Source organism: Delphinapterus leucas, chromosome 16 (assembly GCF_059928025.1).
Source record: "Delphinapterus leucas isolate spDelLeu-1000000601 "Yukka" chromosome 16, BTC_Dleu_Yukka2, whole genome shotgun sequence".
In the NCBI taxonomy this organism is placed as follows: domain Eukaryota; kingdom Metazoa; phylum Chordata; class Mammalia; order Artiodactyla; family Monodontidae; genus Delphinapterus; species Delphinapterus leucas.
The window spans coordinates 36,859,989-36,884,584 of NC_143144.1; the positions used below are offsets into that span (position 1 = coordinate 36,859,989).

Here is a 24,596-nt window from a genome sequence, read left to right on the forward strand (position 1 = left end):
AACCTACTGGATATTAAGTGATATTCCTTTGTGGTTTTGATTTACATTTCCCAAATGAATAGTAATGTTGAGCATCTTTTCATGTGCTTGTTGGATATTTGTATATCTTCTTCAGATAAAGTCTGTGTAAGTCCTTTGCCCACTTAAAAAATTGGATTATTTATGGTTTTATGTATCTTGGATACTAGAGTCTTATTAGATATGATTTGCAAATATTTTCTTTCATTCTGTAGGTTGTCTTTTCACTTTGTTGATAATGTCCTTTGATGCACAAAAGTTTTTAATTTTGATGAATCCAATTTAATTTTTTCTTTTATTACTTCTGCTTTTGATGTCATACCGAAGAATTTATTGCCAAATGCAAAGTCATGAAGATTCAGGGTCTTTTGTGTTTCCACAAAAGATTAGTAGAATTATTTCTTCTAGTTCTATGAAAAACGCCATTGGTATTTTGATAGAAGTTGCGTTCAATCTGTAGATTGCCTTGGGTGGTATGATTTTTTTAACAATATTCTTCCAGTCCATGAGGACATATATCTTTCCATTCGTTTGTGTCATCTTCAATTTTTTTCATCATTGTCTTACGGTTTTCAGAGTAAAAGTCTTATTCCTATGTATTTTATTCTTTTTGATGCAGTTGTAAATGGGTTTTTCTTAATTTCTCTTTCTGATAGTTTGTTGTTAGTGTATAGAAATGCAGCAGATTTCTGTATATTAATTTTATTTCCTGACACCTCAGTGAATTCACTTATTCTGTTTCTTGGTGGTGTCCTTAGAATTTTCTATATATAGCATCATGTCATCTCCAAACAGTGACAGTTTTAGTTCTTACTTTCCATTTATTATTTCTTTTTCTTGTCTGATTGCTGTGTCTAGGACTTCTAATACTATGTTGAATAAAAGTGGCAAGAGTGGGCATCTTTGTCTTGTTCCTGATCTTAGAAGAAATGCTTTCAACTTTTCACTACTGAGTATGATATAAGCTTTAGGCTTATCCTATATGGCCTTTATTATATTCTTTCTATGCCCACTTTCTGGAGAGTTTTTATTATAAATGGATGTTGAATTTTCTCAAAAGCTTTTGCTGTATCTATTGAGATGACCATATGGTTTTTATTCTTCAATTTGTTAATGTGTTGTATCACACTGATTGATTTGCAGATATTGAACCATCTTTGCATCCCTGGGATAAATCCCACTTGATCAAGGTGTATGATCCTTGTAATGTATTGTTGAACTTGGTTAGCTAGTATTTTGTTGAGGATGTTTTCTTGTATTGCTATAAATTTCCTTCCTAGAACTGCTTTTGCTGCATTCCATAGATTTTGGAGCATTGTGTTTCCATTTTCATTTGTCTCCAGTTTTTTTTTTCTTTCTTTCTTCTTTGATTTCTTCTGTGATCCAGTGTTTGTTTAGTAGCATATTCTTTAGCTTCCACGTGTTTGTGTCTTTTTCAGTTTTTTTTCTTGTAGTTGATTTTTAGTTGTCATAGTGTTGTGGTGGGAAAAATGCTTGATGTGATTTCAGTTTTCTTAAATTTGAGACTAGTTTTGTGGCCTAGTATGTGATCTATCCTGGAGAATGTGTTATGTGCACTTGAAAAAAATGTGTATTTTGCTCTTTTGGATGGAATGTCCAGTAAATAGCTATTAAGTTTAATGAGTCTAACACGTTCTTTAAGGCCAGTGTTTCCTTATTGATTTTCTGTCTGGATGATCTGTCTGTTGATGCAAGTGGGGTTTTAAAGTCTTCTCCTATTATGGTGTTACTGTCAGTTTCTCCTTTTGTGTTTGTCAATACTTGTTTTATGTATTTAGGAGTTTTTCTCTTAAATTGTTATACTTTCACCTCCAGAATTTTATATATGTTTTATATCTTCACTGATATTCTGTACTTGGTTAAATATACTTTGCCTGAGGTTTGAGCATATTTAAAATAGTTGATTTAAAGCCTTTGTCTATTAAGTTCAGTGCTTGAGCTTCCTCAGGGATCATTTCTGTTAATTTTTGTTTTTTTTCTGTGACTGGATGATACTTTCTTTGCATGTCCCTAAGGTTTTGTTGAAAACTAGTCATTTTAAATATTTTAATATAGCAACACTGGAAATCATATCCTTCATCTTTCTTAGGGTTTGTTTTTGTTACTTTTTTAGGCTATAGCTGTTTTTTTAAAAAAATTTTATTATTTATTTATTTATTTATTTATAGTTGTGCTGGGTCTTAGTTGCAGCATGCAGGATCTTTGTTGTGGCATGCGGACTCTTAGTTGCGGCATGTGGGCTTCTTAGTTGCGGAATGTGAACTCTTAGTTGCAGCATGCATATGGGATTTAGTTCTCCAACCAGGGATTGAACGCAGGCCCCCTGCGTTGGGAGCACGGAGTCTTACCCACTGGACTACCAGGGAAGTGCCCCCTTTTTTTTTTTTTTTAGTGAATTTTCTAAACTGTTTTTCCAAAGCCTCTCTTTTCATGTGTGGTCTATGAAGTGTGTGTTACTTTAGCTTGTGTTTATTTAGTGTTTTATGCAGAGATTTCCTTGAGTGCCAGATGGCAAATAAAAAGAAAGAAAAGAGGGCTTCCCTGGTGGTGCAGTGGTTGAGAGTCCGCCTGCCGATGCAGGTTCGTGCCCTGGTCAGGGAAGATCCCACATGCCGCGGAGCGGCTGGGCCCGTGAGCCATGGCCGCTGAGCTTGCGCGTCCAGAACCTGTGCTACGCAACGGGAGAGGTCACAACAGTGAGAGGCCTGCGTACAGCAAAAAAAATAAAAAGAAAGAAAGAAAGAAAGAAAAGCAAAAAAGAGGGAGAGAGGAAGAGGAAGGGAATAAGGGAAAGAAGAAAAGGAGGCAGAGAAAGAACAAAATTAAAAGGAAGGAGAATTAAAAGATCTTACAGTCAAAATTAAAAAAAAAAAACCCATTCAGTGTCTCTGTCTGCATATTGGCTCTGTGTTGGGCCACTCCTTCAATCTTTAGCCTGACCATTTACAGTTCTACCTTAGCCTTCACTTGCTACTTTTTCTGGGCCTAGAGATCAGCCAGAGGTGAAAGCTTTGGGCTTTCTTAGGTCTTTACTGAGAATACATTCTGCCCTGGGCATTTTTGTGGCTTTCTAAATTTCCAACATACATGGCACTTTTGAATTACCTAATTTCCCAAAGAAATTCTCTCCCCAGCCTTTTTTCTCAGTCTTTTAGTATTCTATTATATCAACTATAATCTTTTGCCCCAGGGTGATTGTGGATTGTTTGACTTACAGTGGTTTTTGAGCAGTGCCCACAGCTTTTCTGCCTGAGTGAATTCCAAGTTGGGCAAAACAAAGAAAAGCACTTTGTGTTAGTTATTCATGTAACCCCAGACAGGTTAGAGCAGACAAACACAGTATTTCATGAATAAGTTTGCCACTGTGCCCTTTGGAACCAGGTAGCAGAGTCCCACACTGGGAACAAGGTCTACTTTAAAGTCTGCAGTCAAGCTGGGGAGGGGCATATGGGAAAGGCTGGTCTCAATGATAATTGGAATGCAAATTGTTACAGCAATTCTGGGAAATGGTTTAGCAGTTTCTTATGAAGTTAAACATAAACTCACTATATCACCGAACAGTCTTACTCACTTGGGTATTTACTCTAGAGAAATGAAATCCTATATTCACACAAAAACCTGTACATGAATGTTCATAGTAGCTTTATTTATAATAACAAAAAACTGGAAAAACCAGTTTACTTCAGTGAGTAAATGGATGCACAAACTGTTACATCCATGCAGTGGAATGCTATTCACTAGTAAAAAGTAATGAGTTACTGATATATTCAATGATTTAGATTAATCATAAAGGCATTCTGCCGAGTGAAATAAGCCAGTCCCAAAAGGTTACATAGTGTATGATTGCAGTTACGACATTCTTAAAAAACACAACTGTAGTGATGGAGAACAGATCATTGTCTGCTAGGGGTGATGGGTGGGAGAGGGTGTAATTAAAACTGGATAGTACAAGGAAGTTTCTTTGGGTGAAGAAATTATGTGTCCTGATTATATTGGTGATTACACAAACTTATATGTGTTTTAAAATTCATAAACTGTATGCCAAAAGAAAAAATTAATTTTACTGCATGGTGATGAATACAAACTTGTGATGAAGTCCTTTATTTGCCAGAAACATTTAGGCTTTCTTCAGTGTATTACTGAAGGAGAAATCGTTAAGGAAGCACTGGCCCACCATCTCATAGTTCACTCTTTTTGAATGGAAAAGCATTCTCAGAGACCAAGGAAGTTCTGTGGCACTTCTGCTCATATGTGTTTAGTCAGGGTTTTAATTCCAATGAGATTTGTGGGAAGCCTCTGGAAGCCAGACAGTATACAGATTTATGTTTTCATTGTCATACTCCCAGCTAATGGCTGTGCTAGATCGTCTCCCAGGTATATGTGGATGTTGGCTCCCAACAAATGCAGGCTTGCCAGTGAGAGGAAGAGCCTGCCACCATCACAAACATGGAAGAGAAACACTTTCCCATGTTAAGCAGTCTCCATGCTTATATGGCTTCCTTTCTTCCTATAATAATGCGTTTCCTAGACTGTGCAAATGACAGATTTCTACACTAGTGAAGAAAAATTATAATAATTTTTTTTCTTATCTCTTTGCCTGAATCCTTTCTGAAAGGTCTAATAATATCTTTGATACAACTCTTCTCAAAATCTGATATTGGAGAAACAGAGACCTTCTATGGGAGTGTGGGAAAAACTGTCTAAGACAGATATTAGAATCCAGTCTTCTCAGTCAGCATTGTGTCTCTTGTCAAACTCATTATTCAACAACTTTCAGTTGTCATCTATGTGGTAGTGACTCCCACACCTCAACTCCACTCCCCTGTATATTTAGTTGTCTGGTGGACATGTCTTCTTGCAGATGCAACAGGCATGTCAAAACTGTCAGGTTCTAATATTATTTATTAATTTTTTTATCTCCTATCACATCTGGTCATCCTTTTTTAGTACTTTATTTCAGTGAATGGGAATCACCCACCTGTTTCTAAATCCAGGAACCAAGGAGTCATTCATGGCTCTTTCTTTACTTCTTAGTTAACTTCGGTTCTTTAGATCCTAACTCCTCAGTGTGTCTTATAATTGCTATTCTTTCATTGTCACCGACACTAATTAATATCAGGCTGCTGTCATATGCCACATGGATTCTGCAGTAGCTACAGAACTGCTTTTTTTTCCCCATTTAAATCCATTGTCTACACTGTAACCAGAATAATGTTTCTTTAATGCAGATCTCAATTTGTCACTTCTTAAAACTCAACAGTCATATCCCTGTCATTGAGATACAGTCCAAACTCCTTAACATGGCTGAAATAGTTGTTCATGATGTAGATATATTTCTGTCCCTTCCCCTTACACTGTTTGAGTGTTGTCTTAGTTCTAGCTACTGTAACAAAATACCGTAGGCTATGTGGCTTGAACAGAGACATTTATTTTTTACGGTTTTGGAGTCTGGAAGTCCTAGATCAAGGTGTTGGCAGATTCAGTTCCTAGTGAAGGCCCTCTTCACCTTTTAACAGAATCCTTACATGGTGGGGAGAGAGATTGTGTGCTCTGGTCTCTTTTGCTTCCTCTAAGGACACTAGTCCCATGATCGGGTCCCCACCATCATGACCTTGTCTAAACCTAATTATCTCCCAAAGGCCGTATTTCCAAATATCCTCATATTGAGGGTTAGAGCTTCAACATATGAATTTGGGGGGGGATGCACACACAAACATTCAGTCCATAACAAGTGTTACTGAGCTACTTGAAGTTATTTGAATAGAGCAGATCAGCATACTATGTCCTGTAAGCGAAATTTGACCAACCACCTGTTTTTTTCACAGCCTGAAAACTAAGAATGTTTTTTACACTTCCAGAGGTTACACTTTAAATGGTTATATAAGTACCTACATAATATACTTGATTTTCTCTGTAGGCTTGCAAAATCTAAAATACTTTTCACCTTTTAAAAAAGTTTCTGCCAACGTTTGGAATAGATTATGCTTTTTGCTTCCTTGCCCTTACCATACTGTTTATGCAGAATATAGTCTCCTCTTCCACGTTCTGGAGGCTGAATTTGTTGTTTCTTAGGTTGTCTTGACTTGACTTTGTTTTATTTAAAACAATTTTATTTTATTTTTAAAATTTTTAAATTGTTAAATTTTTTGAACATCTTTATTGGAGTATAATTGCTTTACAAAGGTGTGTTAGTTTCTGCTTTATAACAAAGTGAATCAGCTATACGTATACATATATCCCCATATCTCCTCCCTCTTGTGTCTCCCTCCCACCCTCCCTACCCCACCCCTCTAGGTGGTCACAAAGCAAGGAGCTTATCTCCCTGTGCAATGTGGCTGCTTCCCACTAGCTATCTATTTTACATTTGGTAGTGTATATATGTCCATGCCACTCTCTCACTTCGTCCCAGCTAACCCTTCCCCCTCCCCATGTCCTCAAGTCCATTCTCTGCGTCTGTGTCTTTATTCCTGTCGTGTCCCTAGGTTCATCAGAACCTTTTTTTTTTTTTTTTTAGATTCCATATATATATGTTAGCATACGGTATTTGTTTTTCTCTGACTTCCCTCTCTATGACAGACTCTAGGTCCATCCACCTCACTACAAATAGCTCAATTTAATTTCTTTTTATGGCTGAGTAATATTCCATTGTATATATGTGCCACATCTTTATCCATTCATCTGTCGATGGACACTTAGGTTGCTTCCATGTCCTGGCTATTGTAAATAGAGCTGCAGTGAACATTGTGGTGCATGACTCTTTTTGAATTATGGTTTTCTCAGGGTATATGCCCAGTACTGGGATTGCTGGGTCATATGGTAGATCTATTTGTAGTTTTTAAGGAACCTCCATACTGTTCTCCATAGTGGCTGTATCAATTTACATTCCCACCAATAGTGCAAGAGGGTTCCCTTTTCTCCACACCCTCTCTAGCATTTATTGTTTGCACAGTTTTTGATGATGGCCATTCTGACTGGTGTGAGGTGATACCTCATTGTAGTTTTGATTTGCATTTCTCTAATGATTAGTGATGTTGAGCATCCTTTCATGTGTTTGTTGGCAATCTGTATATCTTCTTTGGAGAAATGTTTATTTAGGTCTTCTGCCCATTTTTGGATTGGGTTGTTTGTTTTTTTGGTATTGAGCCGGATGAGCTGCTTGTAAATTTTGGAGATTAATCCTTTGTCAGTTGCTTCATTTGCAAATATTTTCTCCCGTTCTGAGGGTTGTCTTTTGGTCTTGTTTATGTTTTCCTTTGCTGTGCAAAAGCTTTTAAGTTTCATTAGGTCCCATTTGTTTATTTTTGTTTTTATTTCCATTTCTCTAGGAGGTGGGTTAAAAAGGATCTTGTTGTGATTTATGTCATGGAGTGTTCTGCCAATGTTTTCCTCTAAGAGTTTTATAGTGTCTGGCATTACATTTAGGTCTTTAATCCATTTTGAATTTATTTTTGTGTATGGTGTTAGGGAGTGTTCTAATTTCATTCTTTTACATGTAGCTGTCCGGTTTTCCCAGCACCACTTATTGAAGAGGCTGTCTTTTCTCCATTGTATATTCTTGCCTCCTTTGTCAAAAATAAGGTGACCATATGTGTGTGGGTTTATCTCTGGTCTTTCTGTCCTGTTCCATTGATCTATATTTCTGTTTTTGTGCCAGTACCATACTGTCTTGATTACTTTAGCTTTGTAATATAGTCTGAAGTCTGGGAGCCTGATTCCTCCAGCTCCGTTTTTCTTTCTCAAGATTGCTTTGGGTATTTGGGGTCTTTTGTGTTTCCATACAAATTGTGAAATTTTTTGTTCTAGTTCTATGAAAAATGCCATTGGTAGAGTGATAGGGATTGCACTGAATCTGTAGATTGCTTTGGATAGTATAGTCATTTTCACAATGTTGATTCTTCCAATCCAAGAACATGGTATATCTCTCCTTCTATTTGTATCATCTTTAATTTCTTTCATCAGTATCTTACAGTTTTTTGCATACAGGTCTTTTGTCCCTTTAGGTAGGTTTATTCTTAGGTATTTTATTCTTTTTGTTGCAATTGAATTTGTTTTAGATTGGCTCTGATTTGCCAAGATATATATCCATGTGTATACCCTCATGGCACCTGGGAATACCATACTGTGAAGGAATTTTCTGTTTGAGGGGAGACAAGTAAATTTGGAGGGTTGTTGTGACTTTGTTAAATTAACATTTGTTAAGTAGAGCCCCAAGGTGGTGTTTGGTGAGCCCCAATTCAACAAAAGACCACAAGGGAAATAGAAATAGAGAAGTTTATTACTCTCAGGTCCTGGAGGAAGTACATGGCATGCCTGCAGGGGCCATATGGGAAAACATGGCATGCCTCGAGGAGCCATACAAGGGCAAACAGAGTGGCAGGAACCTGGGGCACATGCTTTTATTATTAGGGTCCATGGCTGGAGTGCTTTTAGGTTCTTGGGCTAAGGCTTGATTGGGCAGTTCAAACCAAGAAGTGCAGGGTTTTGGTAAGCTCGGCAGCGGTCTTATGTAAGGTTTCACAAGGGGCAGTCCTTGGGAGGCAGGGGAGACTGTTGCTCACAAGGGCTGCTGGAGAAGTCCTGTTAGGAATTTACATTTGCTTATGACTCTGGAACTGTTATCTAGGGCAGGCCCCTGCAGACTTCTTGGTCACACAAAATGGATGCCAGGGCAGCAATATCATTGAGTAGTTTAGCAAACTCTCAAGATCGGGATTGTCTTTTTACATGAATATATCATGTACCCAGAATTATGCCTTGCATATATTGGTTTTCATATGTGTTGAATTTTTGATGGTGTGTCTTGTGGTTGCCACATGGAGGCAGGATCAACTCCCCTCCCCCCAGATTTGTTCAGTGTCGAGAAAGATGGTGCCACACATGTAGCAAGAGAATGTGAAAACATTTATTATTCACATAGTGAGACTTTCTGGGAACACCAGGACAGACACCCAAACTAGTCCAGAATGGCTCGAATGAAGAGGGGAGAGGCAGGTGGCTCTGGTTATTATTGTGGTTAGGGGATGGGCTGGGTTGAGGATTCCCACATGCAGGCTAGACTTGTGTGGTTTGAACTTCCCTGCTGTTGCTAAGGGAGGTTCACTTTTTTCAGTGTGAAGTTTTGCTTATTATAAAAGCAGTATGTCCTTATTACAAAATCAAAAAAAGTGTAGCAAGTCAAAATCAAAAGGAATACAAAGAACATAAGCGCATGTTGTCTCACACAGTGGAAAATAAGAACAATTCTTTGGTTTATCACCATTCAGACATTTAAATGTATTTTTCAGCATTAAAGATGAAGTCATATTGTACATATATAATTGCTTCCCCGCCCACCATTTTACAGAGCATCTTTCCATGTGTCTAGATAAATTTCTGAAATATCATATATAATGATTTATTGATGAGTGTTAACTTGAAGCATAAATATGGATGGTTTTCCCTTTCTGTAACTATTGCTAACTGTGTCCCCCTTACTTTTCCATTGAGCCTTAGTAACTTCTCAAAGTGATACAATTTTTTGACCACTTTTGAATTCATTAGAACAGGCTCATTCCCATTCCCTAAGACTTGTTTTTAAATCTTTGTTATAAAATGAAACCTACAGAAAACCCTACAAAACATATGTAGAGTTTAATTAGTTATTAAAAGTTGAACACCTTTTTGGCAGTGGTGACAGTGCTCCTTTTGCTGACTGGTGCTTCTCAGCAAGCCCTACTTTGGACTTAGAAAATGAGGTTCTATTGCCTTTGATTCTTTTCTGTGTCTTTAGTTGTCAGATTTGGCCTGGGGTGCCCAACATCATCTTGTTTCACACATATTCATACAAATAGCCGAACGTTTTTAATTGAAGATATGATTTTAGGAGTAAAATTATACAAGTTATAATACTTATTGCAGAAAATGAGAAAATACAGGTACTCTAATCAAAAAAAAAGAAGAAAAAGAAAAATCTCATAATCCTAAAATAGTTAACCTGTGTTTTGGTTTTCTTCTAAGTTTTTTCCAATGCATATTATACAATTTTTTTTTATAAAATGGATAATTCTGTATATGCTGTTTTAGAGACGTGATTTTTTTTTTCCAGTTAACATGTAGGCCTTTTCAGTGGAAGAAATGTATCTTTTATTTTAAGATGAAAAACATCTTGTGTTCATACTGATACTTCCCACTTATACTCAGGAACATAGCATAGAATTTTTACTTAATTTCATTGTTTTTTACGTCTTTATTTTCTTTTTCCTGAGATGAGAATCCATATTTCAGCAAATACCAATATACACAAGTCTCAGAATAACAACACCATTATTACCATCTGTAATGTGATTACTGAAAATAGTTTGAGGATTTTTTTCCCCCACTTGAAATAGTTTCTCTCTGCGTGTTATACCATCAACCTGATATACAGATTCATTTACTTCAATTTAATGTTGACATATAGGGATTCGTTGAAACATTATTTGTAAGAGCAAAAGATTGGAAACAAACTAGTCCGTATTTTTCCCCAATTAACATCTTTCTATGTCTGTAAATATATTTTTATTACCTTTTTTTAAGAACAACATCATATTCTGTTGTATGACTATATCGTACTTCCTGTTTAACCATTTTTCTGTTGTTGGACATTTAGCTCATTTCTACTTTTTTTGCCATTCTGTCCAATGCTACAATAGCCACACTTATACATATATTTTTTGCATTTGTCTGTTTCTAAGGGATAAATTATTAGGAGGGAAGACTTTGCCTTTTTCAAAAAGGTTTTAGCTAAATTTTAACAAATTGGCCTCCAGATAGTTTGTATGGATACTAGATTCCTCTAAATCATGATAAATCCACATTGGTGTGGTAGCATTCTTTCCTACATTGTATTTATTGGCCGTTTATTTTCTATTTATTTTGTGAATTGTCCATTATGGCCTTCGGCAGTTTTTTTTTTTCCATATTCATTTTTTTCCTTGATTTTTTTAGGAAGACTGTTTTAAGAACAGCAAATATTTCATAATGGAAAGAGGTTCTGTGAAATACCTTTTTCTTATGCCAAGGTAAATAATTATGCAGCTTTTTTGTTCATTTTAAATAATAACAGTTATTCCAATTACTCTTAGTTCTCAGTGGATTCTGGAAGGAAGGCCCAACACAAAATTGAAAAGATTTGTGTGGAATATCCAATACAGGAAACACTTCTAATTTTATTCATATTATCTGTAATAAAGTAGATATTCCCCTTCTGTGAGTGTTTTTCAAGGTCATAATCTCTCAGTCCCATTTAAAGATTTGTGAATTTGTGATCTTTTTACTTGTATATACTAAGGCAAGATCTTGCAGTATTAGATCAGTTTTTGGATTGGAGGGATTCACTAGTGGGCTATAGGTCAAACTGAGTTCATTACCTTAAACTTAGTTTTTGTTTATTTAGTTATTTAGACTTCAGAATAAGAGTCTTCTAAAGCAAAACAGTACTTTTCTAAGGATAGATAATAGCTAACAAGATTGCAGATAGAACCCAGGAGGGACTGCTTATAACCAATTTGAGTAGTCCAGTCCTACTGTAGAGAAAGAACAAATTAAGATAAACCAAGGAAGCAGTAGTGGTGCTGAAAGTAGTAGTAGCAGCGGTGTTTGGCTCAGGAAAGGAAATGTAATAATGACATCATTAAAGACTCACTTCATTAATTTACGTAAGTAGTCAGATCCCTAGAGATAATAAAATACCACCTCTCACACCAAATATGAATACATCCTGTGAGATTGTTTACCATTTTTGATTATTCATGTTATCAAGGAAGTTGTTAAAAGCGTGGACTCGGGAGATTGACCTCCTGTTGTTCACATTCTGTTTTGGCCAGGGGTTTAGATTTTCTGTGCATTAGTTTCCTCATGTATAATATGGAGGTTATACTAGTCACTAAATCATAGTGAAGACTAAAGAAATCAATATCTGTGAAGGGCTTAGACAATATCTTGCAGATAGTGAGCACTGTGTAAGTTTTTAAAAATACAAATAAAAATTACTGGTGGGGAAGAAGACTAGGAAAAGGATGTTACAAATAGCTGAACCAAGTAAACCAGTTGAATCTATTTTTTTTTAAATTTTATCTTTAAAATCTATTCTTAACGACACAAACATTGAGTAAAATAAGATTCTTATATAGTGATGTTCGAAAATAATGATTACACTGAGCTAGGTTATAGCATTTTTTCTGCTTTTGTTTACAGGATATTCTGAATAATCTTGAATCATGTGACCTTGAGGATGATGACCTTATGCTTGATGTGGATCTGCCTGAGGATGCACCTCTTGAGAATGGTAGGGGGGACAATATTGAACCTTCAGAAGTATATAGTTGAGCTACTTGACTACATCCAATTTGGTATTTGTTATTTACAGACTTCCTTATCTCTATGGTGGTAGCCTTTTCAGGCTGAGAATTTATCGTAAGTGATGTTAAACAGGTTCATTTGCAAAACTATTTAAATGTTTAAAACCTGACTTTGTAGGTCTTAGGTATAACTCTGTATGATCCAATAAGATTGTATACCTATATCCTAAAGTATCTGGTGGATAGGATTTGTCCTTTTTTCCCTTTGTCTTATCCAATTTTTTATTCCTTTATCTCATTTTGATTTTAAGAAAAATTTAGAGAAAAAGAGATATCATTTGACTTGTAAAACAGCAGCAAAAACCATTAAGTTAATAAATACTTTTAAAAAATCAATTCTGGGAAAATGGTGACCTGAATGAATTATTCTATCCTTTTTACTCTCAAATCTGGTCTGTCTTCGTCTCTGGATCCCAGTAACTGCTGGAATGGGGCTTTAGATAATCCATGTGCAAGAGGGGCCTGGGTGCTCTTGCCCCCATTGCCATAGCATTTGCAGGATTTTCTGTCTTAAAGACTTGTCAGGAACCAGAGACCAGCCTAGGAATCCTCTGGGGCAAGGGTTGAAATGAGGATCCTCCTGGAAGAAGAATCTCAGAGAGCTGTGGATTCCCTGTTATTCAACATTTGCCAGGTTTCTTAGGCCTTCCAGGGGCCAGGGATGAACTAAAAAGGGTAGTGAAGTCCTTTTTATACATGTTGCTAGAAAAATGCAAGGATATTTCAGAGAGGGTGGTTGGTTGTTCTAGTGCTTCATCGAGGTACAAGGAGCCTGCTTGCTGTTCACTTTTGTCTTATGGTCAGGGTTTTTTTGTTTGTTTTTTCTTGTCCCCTGCTGCCAGGATGCTGTATAATAATCACTCTTAGAATCTCAGTGGCTTTCAAAATAAACATTTATTTTTCTCATTCATGGATGTTTGTATTAGCTGGGATAGCTCAGACTGTGGGACTGAGTTCAGGTCTACTCCTTGCTTCTTCATTTTGGAACCAGGACTCCTTGGAGCAGGTTGTGCTCATGGCAGATGGCAGAAGGACAATAGGGTGCGGAGAAGCATGCATATAGTATCTCTTAAAGTCTTCACTTAGAACCAGCACACTGGTATTCTACCCACATTCTGTTGGCCAGAGCAAGTTACATGGCCAACCCTAAGAGCAGTGCGACTTGGAAGTATACTCTATTCACAGTGCGAATCTCTGCAGCAGAGGACATTGGATGTATAAGTCTATTGAAGGACAGAGTGTAGAGCTGAGAACACTATCTACTCTACCACGGGGGTAGAGACTGTTGCATCTTCTTGTGGTTCTGCTGTCACTTGGGATACTCTAGCAATCAGTGCTGAGTTCTAGTCAACTGAGAAAGAAAAATCACAGCCAGTACCCAGGAAGAGGAACAGGGAAAACAGCAGAACTCCCGGGATTAGAGTGGCCAAAAGAGATGATAATGAGAGCACTTAGATTCAATTGCAGCACAATACTTTCTGGAGCTTATTATAAAAGAAGATTTCCCAACAAAACAGTTCAATCGATGACAGAAAGCATAGTTGAAATCTGAATTAGTGGCCTGGAAGATCAAGTGGAGAAGTATTTTAGAACACAGAAGAAAAACATAAACCATTAATGATTAAAAGGGAAAAAATAATGAGACTTTATGATCCAGGAGATTTAATGTGAAGTTTTAAGGGCTGGTAGTGAGGAATGAAGGATTTACCTCCATGGAATAAATTATCTAATGCATTTTACTTTGACAGAACTATAACAACTTCTCTTTGGAAACCTTAGCTAAACCAGGAAGTAGAGAGATGGCATTGAGCCTGCCTTAGAGTCTGCCTCATCTTTAGAGCACAACAAAAAGTTATCCATATATTAGGTAAAAGTAGAATCACAAGGCAATTTAAAGTTTCTGAGGTCTTGGCTGGGGACTTGTGAAAAGTAGGAGGGAACTCCTGAGGTATAACATCTCACATATATTATAGATTTTCCTAGGAGAAGGCAAACAAGTATTGATTATTTTGAGCTAATTGAACACGGAAGAAAGCAGAACCTGGATCTAAAATATGTAGCCTTCAGAGGCACCAAAGATAAAACAGTATTTAGATTTGGTACTACTGGGAAGGAGGGAATGACTATTCTCTTTATAGGTCTGAGGTCCTGAATGGCTATACCCACTGCTGCTGAGTTTTTTTATTGGCAGGATAGGAATGTTACAAGGATTAGTACAAGGTTTAAGGGGTCTTCTAATATACTTAGACTATTGGTTTTAGTTCCCTTTAGCTTCTGGTTTTTGAAGCTACTATGCAAATTTGGGTAGAGTTTTGGATGGATCACTCTGGATTTTATGGGTTCAGCCCCACTAATTCTGCCAATATCAGTGGAATTTTTGTCAACAAGAAGACTGGCACCTTGTTGAGATCTTTAGTTTGGGTTTGATTTGGACACAAGTTTGCTGTGACTTTATTATGAATAGGGAAGTCATCTGGGATTTCAAGGAAGAGGCCATGAAGAGAATATTTATCTGGCAATTGCATTTGTGAACCTATTAAGGTAGCATATGTGGTAGCACAGACAAGGAACGAATGTTTGTTGGTCAAATGTTTCTTGGACAGTTATGGGCTAGGACTTGGGAACTGTCTGAGTTATTGGAGATAGCTACACTGGGTGGTTTAGTGACACTGAGGGGGAGGTTATATAATAGTCACAGGGTTTAAAGTTGATATTATAGTGCCTATATCAATAATATATTTTCAGGGTTGTCCTTTACTGTTTAGAAAATTTTATCTTTGAGTTTAAGGGTAAAACCTGAAATTGGGTGCTTGATTTTTCCTTCAGAACACTTTGACTAATCGCCCACTTATTTTTTCTCTTTTATTTCTTAGGCAATGCAAGACAGTTTTTCAGTGCCCTGCTATTTATCTATAAGTGTATCGAGAGACTCCTTTCTCCAGTGTTTAATTTACTGGGGTGGAGGCATCTCGTTATATGTGAAGGACATCATTTTATTCTGAGTCTTATTCTGCTTTTTTCTAAGTCTCTTTCCAAGCACTGGAAGCCTGGCAAGGGAGGAGGGAGGCGAGGTCACATCTCTTTCAGAATCTATTCCTGAATGCTATCTGATGGTGTTAGTCTATCTGTGAAATCTCTAGTGGATTTATTCTTCCTTTGCTTACAGAACTGAATCAGAGCCCAGTCTACGTTCACAGGAAATACTTTGTTGACAGCCTCTGAAAGTCCTTTTCTAACTTCTGATTTCCTCTGCAATTGATGGAGTTCAGGACACACGACCCCCAAATATGGCACCTTGGCATATTGAATATTTTAAGCTGAAGGAGTTTGAGAAAATGGCAGAAGCAGAAAAATCACTCTGATTTCCTCCCCCCCTTGCCCATCTACCCTGAAACAGGTCATAAAACTGTCATGTGAGGGGCGCCTTCCCCATACCTAGAGGAAAGGAGCATCCTTATCTCTGAAGACAAAGTTAGACCAAGAAGATCCTAACAAACAGGCCTTGCTAAAGTTTCCCCCAGTTTACCACACTTAGACTCCTTAACCTGTCACATTCCTCCTTGACTGTCTACTCTTCATCAAGCCTAGCATAAAAATATACAGGTCTAACTGTTTCTTTGGGTCTTCATTTTCTCATGAAGGCTCCCATGTCACATATTAAATAAATTTGTATGCTTTTCTCCCATTAATCTATCTTGTCAGTTTTATTTTCAGGCCCTAAGAGAGTTGAGAAAATCTTTCCTCCTCTACTACACAATCGTGGGTTCTTCAGTCAACTTTAGGTTTTTCACACTGTGCTTTTTCTATTCTGTTTTTATGCACCTAGATATCCTTCTAATGTATGAACTAATTGGTATAGATCTGGAGGCCCTGGATTATCAATTGCTAAAAGTATTCTAAATTCTTCTGGAAATTTCTCCCAGTCTTGTTGAGACCTTAGAAAGTCTGTAGCTATGGCTCTCAGCTCAGGATGAGACCAGATCCAAGTCAACCTTAAGGGAATTTTCTGTCTTCTGAAGGAGGGTTATAGAGTTTTTTAGGTTTCTGGTCAGCTTCAGGGGTAGGGAAAGAGGTTAAAGGGAGAGATGGGGTGGAGGGAAATTGAATATAGAATGAGGGAAGAGGAATAAAAGGAAAAAGGACTTTAGATTTGAGTAGCAATTTAGGAGGATCTAAAAAGAGAGACCATTTTCTTTTATATTTTTCTTTTACCTTGGTGAAGGAATCTCTTAAGGAAATTTTGGAATCTGAATTTCTTTTAGCGGACCAGTGGGTATTTGAGCTTTGCTTGCTTTTTGTTCTAAAGTGTCTCTCATATAAACAGTTTGGTTATACCAAAGGCATAGTTGTATTGTTTTATTCTCTTGCTTAGAAACTTCTAATGGTCACTCATTGCCTACAGATTAAAGCCTAGCATTTGGCACATTCATAGCATCATCCTTAGGTTTATGAAATTTCCATAGTATACATTTTCTTAGGTGTGATCTTTCTTCCACTCAGTTCTGTTTTAAACTTTTCTCTGTTGAAAAAGATATCTTTCTAATTACTTCCTGAATCCTATCCCATCAAATTATGGTGCCTATTAAATTGCACTTACTTCATGCTATTAATATATTTCCTAAGGCCACTTTTGCTAAACATTTTATTGAGATATAGTCATATGAGGTCAATAGTATTGTCCTTTACCACTTTCCAATTACTGTATTTTCTTCTGGAAATTTATCTTTCTTTTTCAGTACTAATAGCATTTAGTAATATCAACTTCATGATTTTTTTTTTTAGCATGAGCTTTTCTCCTTTCAAACCAAATTTCATTTAAAAAACTTTCTTGTTCATATTGTAAAACCTCCTGCATGACACATCCTTTCCAGACTTTCTGATATGTAATTTCTTCCTGCTATCTTCATAGCCAGTTGTTAGTCATAGATAGGAATACTACCTGTGTCAGCCATTATCTTCTTAGGACTTTAAGTTATTAGAAAGAACTAGGGTACTTTTGGCATCATATTTCGTTCTTTATCAAATCAGAAGAAATGGGTATGATGAGTGTTAGACATAGGCATCTCCATATCCCATACCTTTCAGTTAGCTACTCTTTCCCTCATCACAGGGTAGAAGTACTGAAAATTCTGTCTCCTACTCATAGTAAAAAACCTACTAAAATCTGCCTTTTACTTTGGGAGCTAGAAAGCCCCTTTAGAAGGCGTTTATTTATTCTCTATTCCTAAACTCATAATTAGGGTCAAATCTGGTGTGTAGATAGTTTTGATCAGCATATTGGTTAAAATTTTTTTTGGAAAGCCTTTAGGTTTGCCTCATCCTTCCCTATGATATTACACATTCAGAAGGATTTATTTCCTTTCTTAGTCTTGTTTGTCCTGTTCCTTCATTGGCGCTGGAAACTGGCTTTAAATTAACTCCATCTTGTAATTTTATTGGCTTTGCATTTTATTTTCTGTGTTATTTCTTTCTCTCTGCCCTTAGTCTTTTCTAAGAAACCACCACTAATGTTATTTCGCATTCTCTTCTTAGTAACATTTTAAAGTGTATCAAAACATGATTGATGGGTACTGCAGGTAGTAGTATAAGCGGGACCCTTCCTTCCTTCAGAGTCTTGGAGGAGACATTTTTCTGAGAGTTTAAGCCCCCCTCTGTCCCAGTTCTAACAATAGTGTTTTGTAGTCACGGAAAATATTTGTTTCCGGTGCCTATTTGTCGTTATGCTGATGGTTGAGTTCATGTTTCAATGAAAGTGCTTTATTTGGAGCCTGTGTGTAGTACCAACAATCTTTAGTAAATACAAAAGCAGCACATCATTTTCTGCATTATAATTTCCCATAGCATTTAACCCCATCTCCTAACTTGTTTTCCTGATTAGTGTGCTTCTTATTACTCTGAGTGCACTGTGTGGATGATATACTAATTATATAACAGATTCTTATTGCAGAATTTCTTTTTTGGGGAGTGAGTGGAATTTTACCTGTGTGAATTCAGAGGAAATATGAATTCAGATTTAAAAGTAGATATAGATTATCCCTCAGTTATACAGAATTTCTTAACCTAAAGTAACATTTTAATGCCATGTAGAAATACTTAAGGAAGTTAACTGAGTCTATGAGTATAACGTGAATGTCAACTAAAAGCATTTTTAAGCCTTCTTAGGATTATTTTTCAATTTATTTTTCTTTTGCCGTCTTATATTCTCCTCCTTACTTTTGCGGCATAATGATCACCATGCCTTTATTTACATAACAGTCCGGTTTTCTTTATTGAACTTAAAAAAAATATGTATATCTTAATTTATCCCAATAAGATGATGAGAAATTGTTAGAAATAATTTCAAATATAAGTCTTCTTTAAAAAATTTTTCTTAAAAATTTTTTTTTTAAACTATAAAACCTATCTTTTTTTCTCCAAATTGATTTCTCTAATGGAAATTTTCTAATAAACAAAATTTCGATGTCTTTTAGAACCTTATTTAAATTGTTACTCATATATAAGTAATGTGTTCACAGTGAGTTCAGTGTATATGAGAATTGAACATATACACTTTAATTATATCAACCTTTTTTTTGGAGTGGGGAAGTTTGTTTTTATCTGGTATACTGTAATTAAACAGTTGCCATGTATCAAATTCAGGTTTAGGTTAAGTTAAAAAAACCATTTAAATAATGAGTTTTTTTTTTTTAATTTTAATTGGGGAGGATTACGTTGATTTCTAAAGCTTTCTTATCACAAGGGATTCTGAACATGCAGGATTTGAACTTTCTCATGTAATAATTCTCAGACTAGAGAAACCTTTCCTGTTCCTGCCTTGGGTTAGTGTTTAGTTGTATTTTTAGTAACAGTCTTAACTCAGAGGCTATGTAAGCACTGAGTGAAGATGGAGTCACAGGGTAAACTGGGCTTGCTTCCCACAGGGAGGGCTGGGAGTTGAGCAGGAAGGAAGGCCTGTTTGTCAGTGCCTTGTATGCAACTATGTCTGAGTAGGCAGCAAGCGACACAATGTCTCCCTCGTACAAAGTAACTCTCTTAGTGAGTGCTCAGATATGTGAGGAAAAAGTGTTTGGGTAAGTGAAGGAGAAGCTTGGGGTGTTTCAAAGAAATTCTTTTCATGTTTTTGTGGCATTTAGATTTCAGGGAGTGTACTGTTTGTTGCTGCAAAGTACTGGCTTTGTTTTCAGTGGCATTTTAGAATTTTTGAACAAGCTCTACTGTCGGCAGATTGGAGCATTTTACTTTCTAAAACTGTGAGCTTAATTTAAAAAATATGATTTGTTTATGATGAAGAGTTAATTTGTGCTTCTTGAAATCAGTAAAAATTTATTGTGGCATTCATTTTTAGGAATGAGTTCTCTACCAGACTTAAAATCTTCTACTTTTTCTTGTCATTTTCATTCTGAAGTCAGAACCAACTACTGATAATGATGAAAACTACTTAAAACTGACTACTGGTGTTTAAAATGTATAATGTTGATTTCAAGGATAATTTGCTTGTTTTAAAACAGTGGGACTGTTGTTACTTAAGTGACTGTGATAATGAAAGTTCTATAATTTACTTCAGTTTGAATAATATAAAGTTTGGTTTTCACTGAACTAGTCATTTTTCTTCTGGAAGTCTTGATTTTGTGGTTAGCTAACATAAATGGCTGGTAGTTTTAGAACATTACTTTTATATTTTCAGCAGCATTTAATTATTGAGCTGTAAGTAGTTAGCTTTTATAGAGTTTGTGTACATGTTTCTAGTGTTTCGCTTTTGAATTTGTCTAGTGGAGTGTGACAATATGAACCGCTTTGACCGATCAGACAGAAATGTTCGGCAGTCTCAAGAAGGATTTTGGAAAAGGCCACCCCAGAGGTGGAGTGGACAGGAGCATTACCACCTTAGCCATCCTGACCACTATCATCACTATGGAAAAAGTGACTTGAGCAGGTGAGTCTAATTTCAATTATATTTTCCATCTTATTAGTTTAGAATCATATTTCCGCCCACCCCTTAAAACTGTTTTTCGTCTTTGTTTTTAGAGGCACCAAAAAACATTTCAAGTTATATGTGATACTAATTGGAATAATCTGTCTAATTTTTTTCTTTTGGCTCAAATCTTTTTTCATTAGCTTTGTCGTGAATATAAATATTTATGTCTGCTGTTTGAACTTTAAATTTTTGTGTGATTTTCTGGTTCTTATTTGGGAATGACCAGAGATGTTGACTTTGTTGAAGTTTATTATGTTTAAGATATTAATGTGTAAAATTAGTTTCAAGTGATTTGTCTTCTTTTGCTTATATAATAAATTGAAATTTTAAAATTCCTCAAGTACTGTACTAGAATTCTTTTTCTTTTTGAAGTGTACCATAGTCTTTAATTTGGTCAGACCTTATGTATAGTGTGGCTGTATAGTCATTCAAACCTGGGATCAAACCCTGGCCTGGTACAACTTAGTTTTGTGAGCTTAGATAATTTTTTAACCCCTCTCTACTTCAGTTTACCATCTGTAAAACATACTTAATAATACCTTTCTCTCAGTGTTCAAGGATCAGGGATAAAAGTGCCTGGAACAGTGTCTGACTTACTATAGGCACCCGATGGCAGTTATTAATTTTTTTTCCTTTTTACTCTGTCATCTCATTCTCCTAGGGATTTGAGGTCCTTTTGGAGCACATTTACAATACAAATAATAAAATTGGGATAAAGACACAATGGAAGGGGGGAAACTTAAGGCACTGTGTAGTTCTTGAAGTAAGAAAAAAAATTAAGATTCCTTGCAGCAAAAGCAAAGAACAAAACTTGATCCATTACAAGATTTATAATATACATAAGATAAAGGGTATGTTTCTCAATTAATTTGCTTTTATGAGATAGAAACCTGAAAGCAGTTGCTTTGCATGATTTCTTATAAGGAGACTACCTTGTGATATAGTGGACAGGTCTCAGACAGCTTCCCAAAGTAGAAATATTGATAAATTCCTTAAGTCTGTATTTTCTTTATGTTCTTCAATCCATGCTACAAAAAACTCTTAAGTGACAAAAGGCAGTTGTACAGTGGATCATGAAACAGTGAGGTCCAACTAAAGATCCTTCTGTTGGTAAAATTTGATGCCAGGATAAAATTTAGAAGATCTGGAAGAATGTATGGAGTACATACCCTTCCAGGCATTATTTTGGCTGTTCTGTTTCTGGTATCTGGGCTTTTGATAAGGAATGGACATCAGAGAGTTGGTATTATCAGGCAGGAATCTGATGTAAAGATAGTCTTCATTGCTAATAATGAAGATGATGCTTCCTTCATCTTTGATGGTTGGTTTATAAGAAGGTAAATTTAAGGCCAACTTATGAAAATTTAGAAGCCTACCTAAAATATGAACCTTTGCTTATAAGACAAGATTTATTCAACCATTTGAGAAGTATTTTTTGAGAACCTGTATGTTGGGCTCTGTGCTAAATTCTCAAGCTGGAATGAATTTGGAGATGGTGTGAGAGGTGAAAGCTGTAGATTGGTAGTGGCTTCTCGGAGCATTGTTTTGAGGAGGTTAAAAAGAATTATGCAGTGTGTGAGGTCAGTTGGAATCATTGCAATTATCAGGTAGGTAGAAGACTCTTGTGCCTTTTCCATCCCATACAAATATGAGTAGTAAATACTTCCTGCTGCCAGGGTGTTTAGTGTATGGGAGAGACAGGTATGTAGATAGTTATAATGCAGTATTAGTACAGTGTAATGATGAGAGGTGCCTCAAAGTGTTGTATACAGAACTCCAGGAGCATACAGGTTTTTGTCTAGGATAGTGATGCATAAAGTTACTGTTGAACTGATAACCATGACTGTAGCAATTGCAGAGGATCAATTTCTGTAGAAGGGTGAGTATTCAGATGGAAAAAATAGCATGTGCAAAACCGTGTATGAAACAGTGACATTTTCAGAGAACTGCTCTTAGGTTCCTTAGCTGAATTGGTAGTTCACTTGGAGGAATGAATAAATGTGATCTCTAACTGTAGATAGCAAAATTATTCATTTTAAGATAAAGGGTGGCAAATTTCATCTTTGTGAGACTATTAATCAGAATATCCAAAATGGAATGAATTACCTGGAGATAGCAGTCTCTGTCCCTGGGAATGATCAAGAGATCAAGAGATCAATGAGATCTCATTGATCAAGAGATCAGTGAGACTGATTATTTATCTGTCAGAAAAGTTAAGCAACATTTTTCAAAAACTGTATTCCTGGATTTCAATAGGTGTAGAAAAGGGAGACTGATCAGATGAGTATAGGAAGAACAAGTTAATCGAAGTTAATTTTTTTTTTTAAATAGTAGACTCTGCAGAGCCTTTAATATATAATTATAGTACTGTGATGTTGCAAAAGGTGGTACAGGAAAATATGTAGCCATTTTCCAAAACATGAGGACAAATCCCTTCTACACAGTGTATTTTGAGGGACTAGTGGTTTGTGGATCATCCACACTTGTGAGTCTCGATGAGGAGAGAGAAATGCACAGAACTCTTGGCGGTTGCTAATCTGACTCAGCGCAGAACTTCCCAACAAGTGAACTGACACATACTGGTTTGTTATGACTGGTTATAGGTTAACCAGTTTATGGATCCCCTCAGGCTTTTGGGTAGCTGTGTGAGGTTTGGGACTTCTAGATTTCTCAGAGCCAGTTATGGGGATGGGTGGTAGAGAGAGAAATCTCATCCAAGATAAGCCTTACTCCGGCAAACCTTAAAACTATTATTTTCTTTCTATACCTTGATTTTAAAAGATTTGGATGTACTAACCCCAGGGCCTTTTAATATTACATGTGTAAACATTCCTCTTCCCATTCTATGACTTCTTGAATGTTGCTGGTTCCCTTTCCTGTCTGTCCTTCAGTTCCCATCGTTGTCATAATTAACTACAGGATTATGTCTTAATCTGTAATTCAGGGGACTGGTGGTTCAGAACCACTGATCTACTTTCTCTGTATTTTTGTCAGTACTGTTTCTCTTTTCACCTGGCCTATCCTTTTATTCCTCTTTTCTCCCCAGACCTCCCCTTTTCCCTACACCCTCCATTAACCATATGGAATTCTCTCACATCTTAACAAACCCATATCCTTGACTTCTTCACCTACATTCTCCTGATTGTAACTTTTTCCTAAATGTACTAATTCCTCAGTAGCATTCTTATATGAAAGATTCTTATTTTCCAGGCACTCTAGTACTGTGCTGTTTAGGGGTGAGGTCTTTGTCTTCGCTCCTCATCGTTACTTCTAAATGAAGTGTTCTTAAGCCTCTTTCATTTGACACTTAGGGCATTTGGCTTTATCAACTCCTCCTTAACGGTCCCAATCCCTAGCTCACAAAAATCTTGGCCCTTGGCTCACTTTCCCTCTTCATTGTAAGCTTTGCTACAACTCTGAGTGTAGCCTCCAATGTTCATGTGCATGATTCATTTAACCTTCTGACTACCTAGTTCCTTAGGAGTCTCTTATATATAAGATCTGTCATCTGAGAATAGAGATAGTTTTACCTTTTTCTATTCAATCTGGATGCTTTCCCTTTTTTCCCCCCCTGCATAATTGGCTAGAATCTCCAGTACAAGTTAAGGAGTGATGAGAGCAGACATCTTTGTCTTCTTTCTGATAGTAGGAGCAAAGCATTTGGTCTTTCACTGTTAAGTATGACATTGACTGTGGGTTTCATAGATACTCTTTATCAGGTTGAGGAAGTTCCCTTCTATTCCTATTTTGTTGAGTGTTTTTTTTTAATCACGAACAGGTATTAGATTTTGTCAAATGCTATTGCTGTGTCTATTGAGATAATCATTTTTCCTTTCATTCTGTTCATGTGGTGTATGACTTTGATTTTCAGATGTTGAATCAACCCTGCATTTCTCGAATAAATCCCTCTTGGTCATGGTATCCTTTTAGATGTTGCTAGATTCAAATTGCTAGTATTTTGTTGAAGATGTTTCTGTATACATTCATAACAAATACTGGTCTGTAGTTTTCTTGAGATGTCTTTGTCGTTTTGATATTATCACATAAATTGAATTGGGAAGTGTTTCATTTCTATTTTTGAGAGAGTTCGTGAAGGAATTTTGTTAATTCTTCATTAAATGTTTTATAGAATTCACCATTGAGGTTATTTGGGTTTTGGCTTTTCTTTGCAGTGAGTCTTTTTTTTGTTTGTTTTTGGGTTTTTT

General features: G+C 36.3%; 1 protein-coding gene across 9 annotated transcripts in view; it reads left to right on the forward strand.

Moving 5' to 3' along the window:
• Nucleotides 1–24,596, forward strand: part of CCSER2 (coiled-coil serine rich protein 2) — a 167,603-nt gene that overhangs the window by 55,995 nt on the left and 87,012 nt on the right. For 8 of the 9 annotated variants that reach the window (XM_089897782.1, XM_089897786.1, XM_022562477.3 and 5 more), the window contains 2 exons: nucleotides 12,253–12,343; nucleotides 20,187–20,349. In XM_089897782.1, the coding sequence (XP_089753908.1) occupies nucleotides 12,253–12,343; nucleotides 20,187–20,349 (254 nt within the window). Of the gene's footprint in view, nucleotides 1–12,252; nucleotides 12,344–18,932; nucleotides 19,487–20,186; nucleotides 20,350–24,596 lie in introns of those variants that run through there. The other variant, XM_022562486.3, reaches the window with a different exon arrangement.